The sequence below is a fragment of the Tarenaya hassleriana genome, unplaced genomic scaffold (genome assembly GCF_000463585.1).
Source record: "Tarenaya hassleriana unplaced genomic scaffold, ASM46358v1 Cleome19, whole genome shotgun sequence".
Lineage (NCBI taxonomy): Eukaryota > Viridiplantae > Streptophyta > Magnoliopsida > Brassicales > Cleomaceae > Tarenaya > Tarenaya hassleriana.
The window spans coordinates 739512-754517 of NW_010965304.1; the positions used below are offsets into that span (position 1 = coordinate 739512).

General features: G+C 33.5%; 3 protein-coding genes across 3 annotated transcripts; 1 reads left to right on the top strand and 2 right to left on the bottom strand.

Moving 5' to 3' along the window:
- Window positions 1-4240: 4240 nt before the first annotated feature.
- LOC104810871 (ABC transporter F family member 1) lies at window positions 4241-7212 on the bottom strand. Its single transcript, XM_010537318.2, has 5 exons — window positions 7122-7212; window positions 6755-6984; window positions 6013-6297; window positions 5682-5916; window positions 4241-5568 (listed from the first exon to the last, which is right to left on the bottom strand). Exons 2-5 carry the CDS (start codon window positions 6971-6973, stop codon window positions 4511-4513), a joined length of 1797 nt encoding a protein of 598 aa, XP_010535620.1. The 5' UTR covers window positions 6974-6984; window positions 7122-7212; the 3' UTR covers window positions 4241-4510.
- A 257-nt stretch (window positions 7213-7469) lies between these two features.
- Window positions 7470-9119, top strand: LOC104810873 (50S ribosomal protein L18). The gene is made up of 2 exons (XM_010537319.1): window positions 7470-7578; window positions 8650-9119. Exon 2 carries the CDS (start codon window positions 8663-8665, stop codon window positions 9065-9067), a length of 405 nt encoding a protein of 134 aa, XP_010535621.1. The 5' UTR covers window positions 7470-7578; window positions 8650-8662; the 3' UTR covers window positions 9068-9119.
- Window positions 9120-10687: 1568 nt separating this feature from the next.
- LOC104810874 (transcription factor RAX1) lies at window positions 10688-12736 on the bottom strand. The gene is made up of 3 exons (XM_010537320.1): window positions 12566-12736; window positions 12327-12456; window positions 10688-11799 (listed from the first exon to the last, which is right to left on the bottom strand). The coding sequence occupies exons 1-3, from the start codon at window positions 12699-12701 to the stop codon at window positions 11004-11006; spliced, it is 1062 nt and encodes a 353-aa protein (XP_010535622.1). The 5' UTR covers window positions 12702-12736; the 3' UTR covers window positions 10688-11003.
- Window positions 12737-15006: the final 2270 nt, after the last annotated feature.

Here is a 15006-nt window from a genome sequence, read left to right on the forward strand (position 1 = left end):
TGAAAAATTTCTAATCTTTATTGTAAACAAAAACAATATGCAATATAATATTATACAGATGCCCTATATTTTGGGTTATTATCGTGCTGCATATTTCGAGACATTTGAATTTCTATGTTCTAACTTCCAATTTCATTCGGATTCGAATTTTGTAAAAATCTACTTCAATCGGTTTTATATCGAAATTTGTGGCGGTTCATATTTTATTTTTATCTATCTAATATGTATTTTATATTTTTATATAAAAAATACAAAATTTCTGAAAAAAATTAGCCTTCTATCATTTTTTTTTTATTTTTTTCACTCCAAGAGTATCCAATGACCCATTAGTGAAAAAAAAACGGGTGCCCAAAATTAATTATTATATGAGTTTGTTCAAATTGGAAAATATCTGATAACCTTTTGCATTCTTCAAAGAAATTGTATTTATATGTTTTTAATATAATATTATATTTTCGACTTAAGTAGCAAAATAAGGTTTTTGAATAAATGTTACATGACGTAATTGATTTTACCAATTATATTTATATCTTAAAATTTTGTTTTTTAACCTTGATGCTTTTATCTTAATAAAATTATCAAAATAAAATATCACATAAAAATTTTGAGGTGATTTATCATTAGTTTAATGATTTATCATTAATTTTATATATTATATTTAAAATATATTTGTTATTTTCATCATTTTATTTTTATAAATATAACAAAATAAAAACATTATATACAAAATTTGAATTGATAGATATGCAAATGTCAAATATCAATAGATAGTTATAATTAAAAAAAAGTCAAAATTTCATCTTTAGTATATAAGTAAAATAAACGATCATTGATTGCATTAAAGTAGATGGAAAAAAGTTGATCTTTATTATATAAAATATTATGTTGGTTTTTATTTTGTATATTAATGAGATTTTTATTTTATATAATTAAAAAATACAAGTTATTTTTATTATACAAAATAAAAGAAACAGATTGTGTGGAAAAAAATTTAATATTTTATAGATAGTCACCAACAAATATACTTCATGCGTTATTGCAATATCATGGATTACATTTAGTGGGATAAAACATATTTATTAAATGTTATGGTACGTGGGTTTGTCGCACCATCTTATACAATTGGTTCTTCTTATAAAAATAACATAACAAAAAAAAATTCTTAGAATCAAACACCCTTCAAAAAAACGCACACATTATGTCAATTCTCAACTGTGCCATTGATACTCTAATGTCCGTCAATTCTGACCTGTCGTTGGAATAATATTTGTTCCTTCCTATTTTTAATGGTGGTGATATTCATATTATTCAAATTTCAATTGATTTATAATTGGTCATATTTGTTTTAAACCTCCAACTATTGCAACAGGAAGAAACATTCAGATAGTTGGATCCGACTAGGGTGTGCAGAATTTATATCCTTTACATGGGTTCTGGAATTCTAAGTGAAGCAAAAAAAAAAGTTAAGTGAAAAACCGAATTGCTGATTTTATCAAGGAGAATATGCGGATCCCTAAATCAATGAAAATAATGATCTTAAAATCCAAAAAATATTAAATCAAAGTAAATTATTTTGATAAAAAAATAAAATATTATGTTAAAATATACAAAATCAATATTAATTTAAAAAACTCGATAAAAAGACAAACTAAATATACGTATATATATGTATGCATGTATATATTTATATACATGTATATGTATGTATAAATATATATATATAACGATGTATTTGTATATATATGTATATAAGTATATGTGTATTTATGTATATTTATATATATATATAAATATATATGTTTGTATATGAATGTGTATATATATGTGTATACAAGAGGACGAGAAATAAGCAACATGATAGGTGGGTAGATTATTATATATATATATATGTATACTAATTGTATGGATTTGGAGGCTTCTGGTGAAGTCGCCTAAGTATCCTATATGACATTTTGTTTAATTTTAATTGGTTATGAAAAAAATTATGGTAGAATTAAATGAGAAATTTACAAAATATAAAAATGATTAGTGCAAAATAAAATTATATAAATTAAATGAAAAATTTTAAAAATAGCGAAATGATGAATCCAAAATAAGATTATAAGAAAAATTAATAAAATATATAAATGTATATGATTAGAATATTTAGTTTGTATTTTTTTATTGAATATAACAACTAAATGGTCATATTTGTTATAATTTTAAGTTTATATTTATTATAAAAAAAATTTATTCTAATCTTTAGTAGAAAAAATATTAATAGATTATTATAATTAAAAAAAAAGTTTTCTATATAGTAGAGAAAAGAAAACGGTCTTGAACTATAAAAAACTTCAAAATCATAATTTAATTTATTGTATTAATGATATTTAGTGAGTAATTATTAAATTAAATTAAAAGAAACGACGTGCAAGACTCTATAATGTATTTTCTACTAATAACCATATTTATTATTCTTTTCACATTAGTATTAACTTGCAAGAGTCTACTGTATTTTCCAAGAATAAACAGCAAAAACATCGGATAAAAAATCAATATGCTGCAGAACCCATCATAATTTATGGTAATATATATTTTCTATCTTTCTATTTTTATTTTTCTATTCTGTTTTTTGATGTTTCCTCTCAAGATTTATGTTTTCTTTAACGAATTGTATATGTAAATTTGGCAACACTTCTTCTGATCGAAAAATACAATAGACATTCGAGAAACTTCAAATGGAGTGGATGGTGAGATTCTTCGAAAATATTTCATGCGTAGATGATATAGATTCGATGTTATCAATGTCTTCCACCGGAAATGGAATGAAGAACTGGTGCTTCGGTTTTGACCTCACGGCTCGAGGAAAGAAGAACACGTCCAAAACGTTCAGGAAAGATTATAAATATACAGATGGAGAAGATCTCAGATACCGGAGACACATCATACATTCTCGATCATGGTCGAGGTGAACGAAAGTGTAATTCCAGCGATCCATCTCTACAATTTCAGATCGGTAATGAGGACAACAGATCTTGTGATTAAAAACAAGTATCTAGATGTAGAGGTATATCCTAGGTCGTCTTGTGTGTATAAGGTTACGAACGAACTTTAAAATTTCTACAAAAATATATAAACTTTTTAAAATTTACTGCAAATTTACATTCGTTATAACACCTTTATTTAATAGATTGCTATACTGAAAAAAACATATCATCATTATCATGTGAAACAAATTCTAATTAAATAAATAAATATATATATAATCCAGGTCGTGGTATATATATGTGCATATATATACATATGTATATTTTATACATTCTTATTATTTATTAATATATTTATAAGTGTTATATTTTTATTTTTGAAAATTTAAACTAATCATTAAGTTATAAATATGTAATTTTAACTATTTTTAAAACAAACGCTAACTATAACATTTAGTAATAGTATTTTTAATATTACCTTAGAATTATTTTTTTCAATAAATCATTATTATCGATCTCATACACAATTTATACAATGATATTAATATTTTATAATTTTTTTGTTTTTTTTAATATATCATTTTACAATAATTAATCTTATAATGTCTTTATTTTATTATTTTTTTGTCAAATCAAACATGTTCAGTTAATAGAAAAATTGCAGTTTTATCAACTATGGGAGAAAGAAAAACATCTAAAACTATTTGCCTATTTGAATGAAAAAAAAAATATTATACGATGTACGATGCAATTATAGATTCTACCGTATAGAACATATATTGAACGAGGAAAATATTTTAAAAAAGAACAATAATTTCAATGCCACGATAGCGAAAATGGTTGTATTTCTCATTATATCATCATAAAAAGGATCTTTCTGTGACATCATCAAGTATTGCAACACTGATTTAATTCAATGGTAGAATAACTTACTAAAGATTCAAAATCTCATTAAATGTCTATAACATTTCAACATGCAATATAAAACAATGCACTACGTTGGCAAAATTGTGATCTAGAATAGGACTGATAATCTGATTTGAAATATGGATGACACATTTTTTCCCAAAAACTTAACTTCTTTAATATGATAATATAACAATATACCATGTAATGATGATTGTATAATAATTTAATTTAATTAATATATTTCTCATATATTAAATAAATAATTTATATCAATTTTTAACAATATTCATATTAATAAATTTTATAAAAAATAATCAATATACATTTTAAAAATATAACCCACGCATCGCGTGGGTCTCTCCTAGTAATAATAATAAATGTGTTATAAACTCGAGTCTAACAACATCCCACTTGTCCGTATCTCGACCTTCTCCAAAAAAATTCCAATTGATTTTTTTTTTTAAAAAAAAGAAACACCAACAAAAACCTCTGACCTCATAAACGACCAAAAAGGGCAGAGAGGCAGTAAACAGCTCTACGACAATCATCCTCTCTTGGGCGGATGATGCATTCTGATATTCTTCCTTTGCTTCATAACTCAAAAGAAGAAGAGGGTTTTTTGTGCACCATCAGTTTCATTCGGATAAGCCAGCTTTCTGCTTGAGGTGCTCCTTGAAATCCATAATGTCACCTTCCCATCTGGTGATGGCCTGATTCTCACACACCCATATCTCATTCGCCACCTGATTTATCAGCCTAAAGTCGTGACTCACCAATACCAATCCTCCGTCCCACTCGTTCAACGCCTCCCCCAGCGAATCTATCGTCTCTATGTCCAGATGGTTTGTGGGCTCGTCCAGCAGAAGCATCTGCGGCTGCCTGTACGCTAGCCACGCAAATATCACTCGGCTCCTCTGCCCGTCCGACAGATTCTTCATCGGCATCACCTGCGCCTTCCCCGACAGCCCGAATTTCCCCACCGCCGCCCTCATCCTCTCCTCTTCCGTGCCCGGGTACTCTCTCATCATGTACTGAAGCGCAGACACTTCCATGTCGAGCTTCTCAGCCAAGTGCTGATGGTACTGAGCAATCCTTAGATGGTTGTGACGCCTGACCATTCCATCGGTTGGCGTCAATTCACCTGTCATTAGCTTCAGAAGGGTACTCTTCCCGGCACCGTTGGGTCCCACCAGTGCAACCCTCGAGTCCAGGTCGACTCCAAAATCGAGGTTCTTGTAAATGAGATTGTCGGGGGTGTACCCGAACGAGACTTCCACAAACTGGAGCACGGGTGGAGGAAGCTTCCCGACATCAACAAAACGGAAGACGAGAACCTTATCCCTCGCCACCTTTTCCGTCAGTCCACCTCGCTCCATCTTCGCCAGGGTTTTCTCCTTACTCTGTGCTTGACGAGCAAGCTTAGCTGAACCATGACCAAACCTAGCAATGTATTCCTTCATGTGCGAAATCTGCTCCTGCTCCCATCTGTACTGTTTCATCTGGTTTTCTTCAAGCTCGGAACGGGTCTGAACATACTGATCGTAGTTACCAGTGTAGTACTTCAGTATCCTGCTCTGCATGTGGATAATGTTTGTACAGACCCCATTCAAGAAATCCTGTGAGTGGGACACCACAACAAGAATACGATCGAACTTCTTGAGACTCTCCTCCAACCAGACACAGGCTTCCAAATCTGTAGCAGATGACAACAGCATCTCAGTTAACACCAACATTTGCAACAATTACAGAAGGTTGCAATAGGAAAACCAACAGAAGTAGCACCATAACCGGAGTCACAATACTTACCCAAGTGATTAGTCGGCTCATCAAGCAAAAGGATTGTTGGGTTCATGAAAAGCGCTCTTGCTAATGCAATTCGCATTCTCCATCCACCAGAAAAATCTTTTGTTTTCTTTGCCTGCATTTTCTTGTCGAAACCAAGACCATACAGGATTTCAGCAGCACGCTTCTCTGCGGTAGAAGCATCCATAGCTTCTAGACGCTCATAGATTCGGTCAAGAAGTTCTCCACCCCCATCCTCCTGAAGATGGGAAAGCAATGACATAACCGGAGTAAGCATCTACCTGGAAAAAGGCACATAAACATCAGAATAAAGTATTTAGTTGTTTAAACAAACCTGTTCAGCCAAAGCTTCTGCTTCCCTCTCCAACTTCAATCTCTCTTCATCACAGCAAATGACAGCCTCAAGCGAGGACATGTCAGTAGCTTCAATCTCCCTGGTGAGATGGTAGATATCCATATGATCAGGAATTGGCAGCTCTCTGCACCCTATTGCAGATAAAAGTGTGGACTTCCCACAACCATTCAGCCCAAGCAAACCATAACGTCTCCCATAGTTGAGCTCCAAAATTGAATCAACAATGAGATCGTGACCATGGAACGTGACAGAGAGAGATTCTATCTGCAGAAGAAGAGTTAAAAGGTCAGAAGCCCTCCATAAATATCTGTAACACTTAGAAACCAAAACACAAGATGCACTCAAAAATTGTAACCAAACATGGTAGCAAAAAATGACCACAAAAGTCACCCAAGCAATGGAAAAACGATCTCTACCATCATAGTATAGCAGATAAATCGACCAACACAGAAACACTGGACGATTAACAACCAACTTATTCAAGAGAGAATAGAAAATCAGAAAACCCAGAAGCAAGACCAAATCTCACCCCTTGATTATCCATCATCCCTGAAATATGCATCATATTTGGAGACAAGAGCCAACTACCTTTATTTGTCTACGGTCACAATTCCTAATACAAGGGCAACATCTAGATCGAACAAACAGCCATTGCAAGCAATCAATGACGAAAAGAGTAAAACATAACATTTAGATCACAGAAACTCCACAGATGATTTACCCGAATATCCCTAGATTGTGGATGCGAGCACAGAACGCCGGTGCACGTCCGATCAGATATTTGAAGGGACTCGACGCTATTCGACAAATTATCAACTCCGTTCGAAGCCGAGGCAGCAGTCGCAGCCGCTTTAGTAGCCGCCGCAGCCTTGCCGCCTCTTTTTGCGGCCGCCGCAGCCTTCTTCTGAGCTGCCTTCTTCTTGCTAGCGTCAGACACCATCTTCTTGCTCCCTAACACCATCCACCGCCGAAACGAAAACGAAATCGATCGCCGAATAACCGGTAGCGAAACAAACAAAATCAAAATCGAGAATTTTCGAATACAACGCAAACAGATGCGGGAACCGTGAGAGGATCCAGATATTTACCTGTTAGATTCGGGAGATCTGGAGATCTAGGTTTTCGGTGGCCGTCCTCAGTTCTTATTCGGAATTAGGGTTAAGAGATGATGGATTCCCAACATGTGAAGAACCGAATGGGAAGAAGACGTATTTATAGGCGACGACACTCCACGTTATGCCACGTGTGCGGGGCTGAGTTACTTTCCAAGTTGCGTATTGGAACATACTATACTAAATGAAACGGCGTCGTTTCAATTGGGCCTAAATAATATGGACCCTTTATTGGGCCTTTTCTCAACTTGTGGTCCAATTATATTCGGGTATAGGTCCCCTTGTCTTCGTTCTTATCCTTTTTTTTTTCCTATAACGGTAATCGGTATAAAAAAAAAAAAAAACTTCTGCTGGGTAATCTACAACGCTTGTTTGGGACAGGATTTTTTAAAGAGGAAAAATTTTATGACGGGCTGAGTTTCTGTGTTCGAAGGTGAGAAAAGCTCTTCTTTGTAGTGTACTTTTTGTTTGATTTCTTTTGAATGCGTATTGCACGCAAGGTGTTTGATAATTTGCCAAAGTGAAATCCTTGCCACGCTTTTCTCATTTATATAAGCTCTTTAGAGATGCCTGTGATGGATCTTCGCATGCTTCTTTGTGTATGTTCGTGATTTAAGTATCTGGGTATGTTTTGTTTCTTGGGTTTGTTTCGTTGGCTTGAACGTAATGTGGTGTTGCAAGATTTTTTCAAGGACTCGCAGTTCGCCTTGTTGAGAACAATAGATGTTGAGGAGATTCTTGTATGCGTTTGACGTAAGCGTTCACATTTTGAACGTTTTCTGGTAATTTTATGCGATCAGCTCTCGTGCGTTACCGTCCATCTTCCTGTATTTTCATGTGAGACAAGTCAAAGTTTCTTTTTTTTTTTTGCCGTGCATCATTTCCTTGACGATGACACAGCAATAACAGCTTGTCTTATGCCAGATTTCTGCTATGATAATCCATTTTCTTGGGCATACTTTATGTTTTTGTAGTGGTAAGCATCATTGCCCGGATCTTCTCGCTTTGATTCTTCTGCTTGATATGAATGTCTAACAAGCATTTATATTGTCATCTCTCATGTTCCTTTTTCATCTTCTCCTCATGATTCCCAGTTTGGTTACTGCTTATATAACTATTGTGTATCTTGTTTCATCGGTTGCTATGGAATGACTGAAGGAAATGTTTACTTAGTTGTTAGCTTCTCTCTAGTGTTTGTGATTCTTACTGGTTGATTTTCATATGCCAATGTTATGTTTGTGGATAAGGCTTTCTTATTGATAGATTGTAATCCAGTTTCCAGATACGGGGAATCTGAAAGTATCGACAATGGAGTGATAGATGTGTGGCAGTGTTGCAATAGCCATTAGTGAACTAGAAATGGATACTCGTCTAAAATGTTTGTTTAGCTTCTTAACTGCTGCCGGTTATATAAGATTCAAAACAGACTCATCTAGTTTGGGACAAGATGCTCCTCGGTTTAGGCTCTTCTCTCGCAATTTCTAGTAACGTTTTCTTGGTTCAGGTTCTTGGAAGCAATGACGGTGCTTAAAAGATATGTCTTGAGGCTATTCATGTCAATTAAGTACATAACGGCGAATGTAGTGGACAGAAACCACGGAAGAGTGGTTGCAACAGCCTCAACGGTCGAGCACGCGATCAAGAACTCGCTAGAGTGTGGCCGAACGTGCAATGCAAAGGCAGCAGCCGTCGTGGGAGAGGTCTTAGCCATGCGGCTCAGAGTGGAAGGACTCCAAGACGGGCAAGGACGAGGCATCCACGTCGATGTCAACAAGGAGATCGAGAAGAAAGGTTTCAAGAACCGAACTAAGGTATGGGCCGTTGTAAACTCCATGAGGAACAATGGTGTTAAACTCATTCTTGAAGATGATGATCATGGTCATGATCATGAACACAAGAGCTCTTTCCCGGGTTATCGATGATCTCTTATGAACTTTCTAATCGATAAAGAAATTCAAAAAGAAAGTTCCAAGAGCCGGGGCCATTGTTAATTCCTTGAGGAACAATGGTGTTAAACTCATTCTTGAAGATGATGATGATGATGATGATGATGATGATGATGATGATGATGATGATGATGATGATTGGATACGGTTTTGAATTTTTTGTTTGAAAGAAATCAACCTATTAGATGATCATATCAAATTCAGTCCAAATACAATAATCAATTATTTAGTTCAATTTTACATAATCCAATCAAAATGGTCGCCCTAACTCCATTTCATATCAGAAATATTAAATATTCAAGTTGCCTAGGTTCCATAAAAACATACCAACAATATGCATGGATCTCCAGGTTTACCCTAGAAATAAAATTACGTATATCTTCCAAATCCTAAAATAAAATTACCTATTTTCGTGAAGAAAATAATAAATTTTCAGAAGGAATTTAAAAAAAAAAACAACGTAGGGGTACAGATGTCTTTTCGCACTGATGCATGGTATTCCATCAATCAATTTTCCATGGCTGCTTGAGCCACTCCCCAAAGGGTGATGACTTTTATACACAATCCCATTTTTTAATATATACATTTTTATAATTGAGAAAATCAGATTATAACTGTGTGTATACATATATGAGTTTTATACAGACGACGTACAGTGCGTGTATATACGTATATACATATTAATAAAGTTCTGATATGTATAGGTCATAAATAATATCTATATGTAGGTGGTCCTATAAAAAATAATTTTCTACTAGTGGGGTGCTTCAGCTGAAATACGTAAGAAACATAAAGATATCCATCCATTTATCTTTGGGAGATATACATTTACAATCGGATTATTCATTATCTATGGACATCATCAATTATTAACCCGAAAACTAAGACAATAATAATTATACAAGTTAAAATTATAATTGCGTTAGACCAAAATATATTTTAATTGTCTCTAATTAAACTATCTAAAAATCATTTAAAAATACGAAAGAAAAAGGGGGAAATTTCGTTAATCCATGCGATCATTGGTATCATTTTAATATTATTTTTTAATTTTCAATCATATTTAGTATTTTCGGTTTGGTTATATTTATTTGACCCATACAGATTATGATTAACAGATGCTAATATTATATATATAAAGTATCTATTATTGAGAATCAATGCAAAGTTTATGTTAACTACAGTGAACCGACACTAGCATATATATGCAAAGTCATGTCTATTATATCGAGAATGGATGTTAGGTTTTATATCAATTATAAAAAATTAAATGAATATGCAAATTTAAGTCTGTTATTTGAAAATGGACACAATATTTATATAGATTAATAATGATGAATCGATAGTAACAAATATATCATGTTTATGTCGTGGATTAGTAAGAATCGACATGAAATTTATGTAATTATATTTAATCTAATGGTTACATATAATACTAGTTTATCTAAATTAGACATATATATATATATATGTACGAAACAAAATATTGCATGGAACGTGTAAATGAAATTATTTTAGCAGCTCAATTTACTAATTGTGATAATAATGATAATTAATTAACATGTAAATCGATTTTCCAAGAAAAGGGGGATAACATTTCCATTCTTCAACCAACAAGTACATATCTCGTAGAACTACTTTAGGAGTTCATCACTCTCCTTCTCGACTAGAAAGAAAACCTTCTCATCGTTAATGTCCAAAAGACAAACAAAACACAGAATCCCATAAAACTGATCATAGTCTCTCTCTCTCTCTCTCTCTCTCTCTCTCTCTCTCTCTCTCTCTCTCTCTCTCTCCCTCTCTCTTTTCCCAAAAACAAAGCCATACCCCATCAAATCTCACTGATGTTACTAACAGTCAGTCACAGATTATTTAAAAAAACCAAACAAAGACAAGAGGGTCTATTAGGTTATCAGTAGAGATAGGGCATACCCATCTTGTCTTGTTGCAGGCAACTTTTGTTCTCAGCTACGTTGCTTAAGCCACTTGAAGAACCGCCGATGTTAGTGCTAATCATTTGCTTCAAATCCCCAAGCCCGTAACAGTAATACTCTTTCTCCATCTCCGTGATTTCCCCGAAATACCCTCTTCCCTTTTGAATCTGACCCTGGTTTTCATGTCCATGTTCGTGTTCGTAGCAAGTCGTCACGTTGTACCCACCAAAGCACTGGACGTCGACTTGATGATGATCTTGATTGATGACATCATGAATCTCTCTCCTTCCATGATGTTGGCTTCCATTCTCTGAGGAACTACAGCTCTGCTGATCGCTTGACATGATCAAACTGCTGTTGTTGTTGTTGTCTTTGACGTCGTTGTAGTGATGAAACATGGGGTTGTAGTAGTTCATCAGGAAACTAGCTGTACTATCCTCGAAGTGGTTGATGTTACTGTCCAAGAAACTTGGTGGGTTGACGCTGATGACAGGGTTAATGGGCAATATCTGGTCAAAGCCATCAGAGGACACTTGAGATTTGGGTGGGTTCTTGTCATGAGTTTGATCATATGGATGATGCTGATAAGTCGAGATCGTTGGCGAGTTTTTCACGTTGTGATGGGGATTAGGGTTTTGACGAGATAAAGAAGCCATTGAATCCGCTGATGAAGAAGAAGAAGCAGCCATGAGTTTCTTCCTGAGCTTGGTGTTCCAATAGTTCTTGATGTCGTTGTCTGTCCTTCCCGGTAGATGAGCTGCTATTATTGACCACCTACGTACATGTTCATGTATACATCCGTATATCATATGCATGTATCTATATATGTGTGTATGTATCGGCAATTAATGTCGGAAAATATGAACACTCTACTGTTGAACAAGGTGAAAGAAAATGAGTGCACCCAGTTTTGACTAACATTATTAATCCTTGTTTTTATCATAAACAGTTATTCCTTTGGACTAGAAAAAAGATTGTGACGTGCTCGAAAATTTCGGAACATTACATATATAATATTGAATATAATAATAATATTACCATACGGCTAAATCTGAATGTGTTTGTAAAGCATTTCATGTGCATGATATAAAATTAGCCATGAATTAATGAACCAATAACGTTTGGATGTGTCTCGTGCAAATCTTATATATTCAAATAAATAAAAAATTCACAATACAAATATGGGGAAAGCCGGTAATTAATAAACAATTTTGTGGTTAAAATATATATGAAATCATTTTTTTTTTCTGAATACTAATGCATGTGGAAATTGTGAAAAAAATGAAGAAGAAGTGGAGAACCTGCTTCCAATGGCAGAAAAGAGGCTGCAGATGATCCTGTCTTCGTCCTCTGAGAAATCTCCATGTTTTATGTTCGGTCTCAAATAGTTTAGCCATCTCAATCTGCAACTCTTTCCACATCTCTTCAAACCTTAAAGACAGACAAAAAAATAACATTTTTGTGAGTTTACATATATACGTCATAATTCGTACGTATACGTAAATCCGAAGGTTAGTGACTGCGGATAATGGAGATTTACCGGCTTTTTGAGGGAGAGAGATCCAATTACCACCATTTCCAAATCTCTCTATGTAATCTCTAAGCTTTGAATCTTCCTCGGGAGACCAAGGACCTCTCTTCACCTTTGTCTTGTCGCAACATGGAGCTCTCCCCATCTCTCTCTCTCTCTCTCTCTCTCTCTCTCTCTCTCTCTCTCTCTCTCTCTACTCGGGTTGTTTTTGAAGTTAGAGAATCCAAGAAGCGTCTATCTATTCGCTTTATAAAATGGACTTTCTGTTGAGGGGGAGTGGTTGAATTATAAGTACCATTTTAATAAGCAACTCGGACTTGGACACACCTTTGCATTATTCGTGGAATATTAGTAGTAATAATGTTATATTTTAATAAAAAAAATATATATATGTCTCAAAGGGTATGCTTGTGAAGTCAACATGATTGACATGCATGCATACTCTTCTCTGTTTTCAAATATATTTTTTTTCAATTTCTATATATATATATATATATATATATATATATAAATCCATTCCGCACGTTAGGTTTGCTGACAATTACACGAGGAGTTTATTAGGAAATTACTTTAGAGCTTTAGAAGTTTCTATACATCCTCATTAATTTTTTTTTTAAATCTCATATTCTAGACAATAGACATGCATGATTCCAGATACACAGATTTATGTAGTAAGTTTTATTATAGATTTACACATAAATATTTTATGTTTTCTAGTTACGATGGCTATTTTGGTTTTTATATTTTCCATATTGCGTCCCGTAATGAAATTTAAATATGTCAACATTTTTAGTATGGAATCAGAGTTTAAAATCTAACAAAAAATCTAAATAAAAAAAAAAACGAAACTAGGGTTTCTACTTCGGCTGCTGCCGCCGTTGAGGGTGTCTGCTTCTAGTTGGATTTTTGTATAGTCACATGCGAGATGAGCATTGGATTCTTGTATTGATTAATTAGCCGATTACAGTATTATAAAGATGTAATTATATTTGAGCTTGAAGCTATATATTGCACTTATTGTAATACACATAAAGTGAACAAAATTTAAAAAAAAATGGTTACAAAAATAAAATAAAATCACAGCCCATGCATGTAGATACACGGATAAAGGAGGAGAACGTGGAAATGAGAAGAGGTTGCAGTGGTCGGACCAATGAACATTAGGAGTGTCTGATTTGTAAGTGACAAAAAAAAACATCCATTTTAGTGAAGTTTCAGGAAGAAACGTATCATAACGAGTTGACTTACCAATGTTGTTTCCATTATTACATTTAGTAATAAAAAACTGCCAAAACTCATAATTATTCATGTGTTCACGTTGATGGACACATGCATGCATGCAACTATTTTATTATATATATGTATATATGTATATATATTGCATTATATGAGGAATTCATCAGGTGTATTTTTGGACTGACTGATCAACTCATCACCTATTGACCCATCAATGTGTGTGTGTGTGTGTAAGTATAGATATACTGTTGCTGGCATTTAAACTACATGCCTATATATGAGCACTTGTGACGCACACACAGATACACTCATTTCCCTTGTGTGTATGTGTATATATATATATTATGTATACGTATGTATACATGTATATGTATTGTGTATATATGGCCAAACAAACGTTTCCAGATTTGTGAGGGTACTTTCTTCAATTTTCCACACAAAGTTATATGCTCGAGACATCTCTCTCTCTCTCTCTCTCTCTCTCTCTCGTACACATACATGCACGCAAGCACACGTATATACGCGTACACGATCACTATACGTGTGTGCATTAGAATTTACATTAAAAATTCAAAAGAACTGCTAGAAATTGTAATTATTATTTTTTTATTCGGCTTGGACCGTTTCTGGTTATTAATATTCGTTAGAAATCTTGTTGGTGTCATATATCTTGAATTAAATTGTAAGTTATAAAAACCCATATACGTTCTGGCTATTTTTCAAGTTGTGGCCATGTTCAATGTACATACATATATATAGAGGACAAAAAATGGGAATCGTATAAGCATAAGCGGGAAACAAATCGGAATTAGTTGCCTTTGCTCTAGGAATTTATAAATATATATTTCTTTTAAAAAATAAAATATTCTGGCCCACATAAATATTTGTTTCCAATACAATTAAATATATTTCGTGTGTCACCTCTTACACAACAAATATTTTCTGTACCCAACCTTTTGATTATGATGTTCTCCTGTTTGCTTGTTATTACGTCCACATGATAATATTATACAATCCCATAAATCCTTGGATCTCAAAAACTTGCATATATAATTCGATTTTATTTGAATGATATTGCATAAAATTGTCCCGAACTTGTGTAAAGATATTGTTTTTAGATTTGGTTCTCACCTCGAGCTTATTCTATTCTTCATTTAAATAAAATTTTAAATAAATGCATGCTATAATCATTTTAAATAATAGCATATTAATAT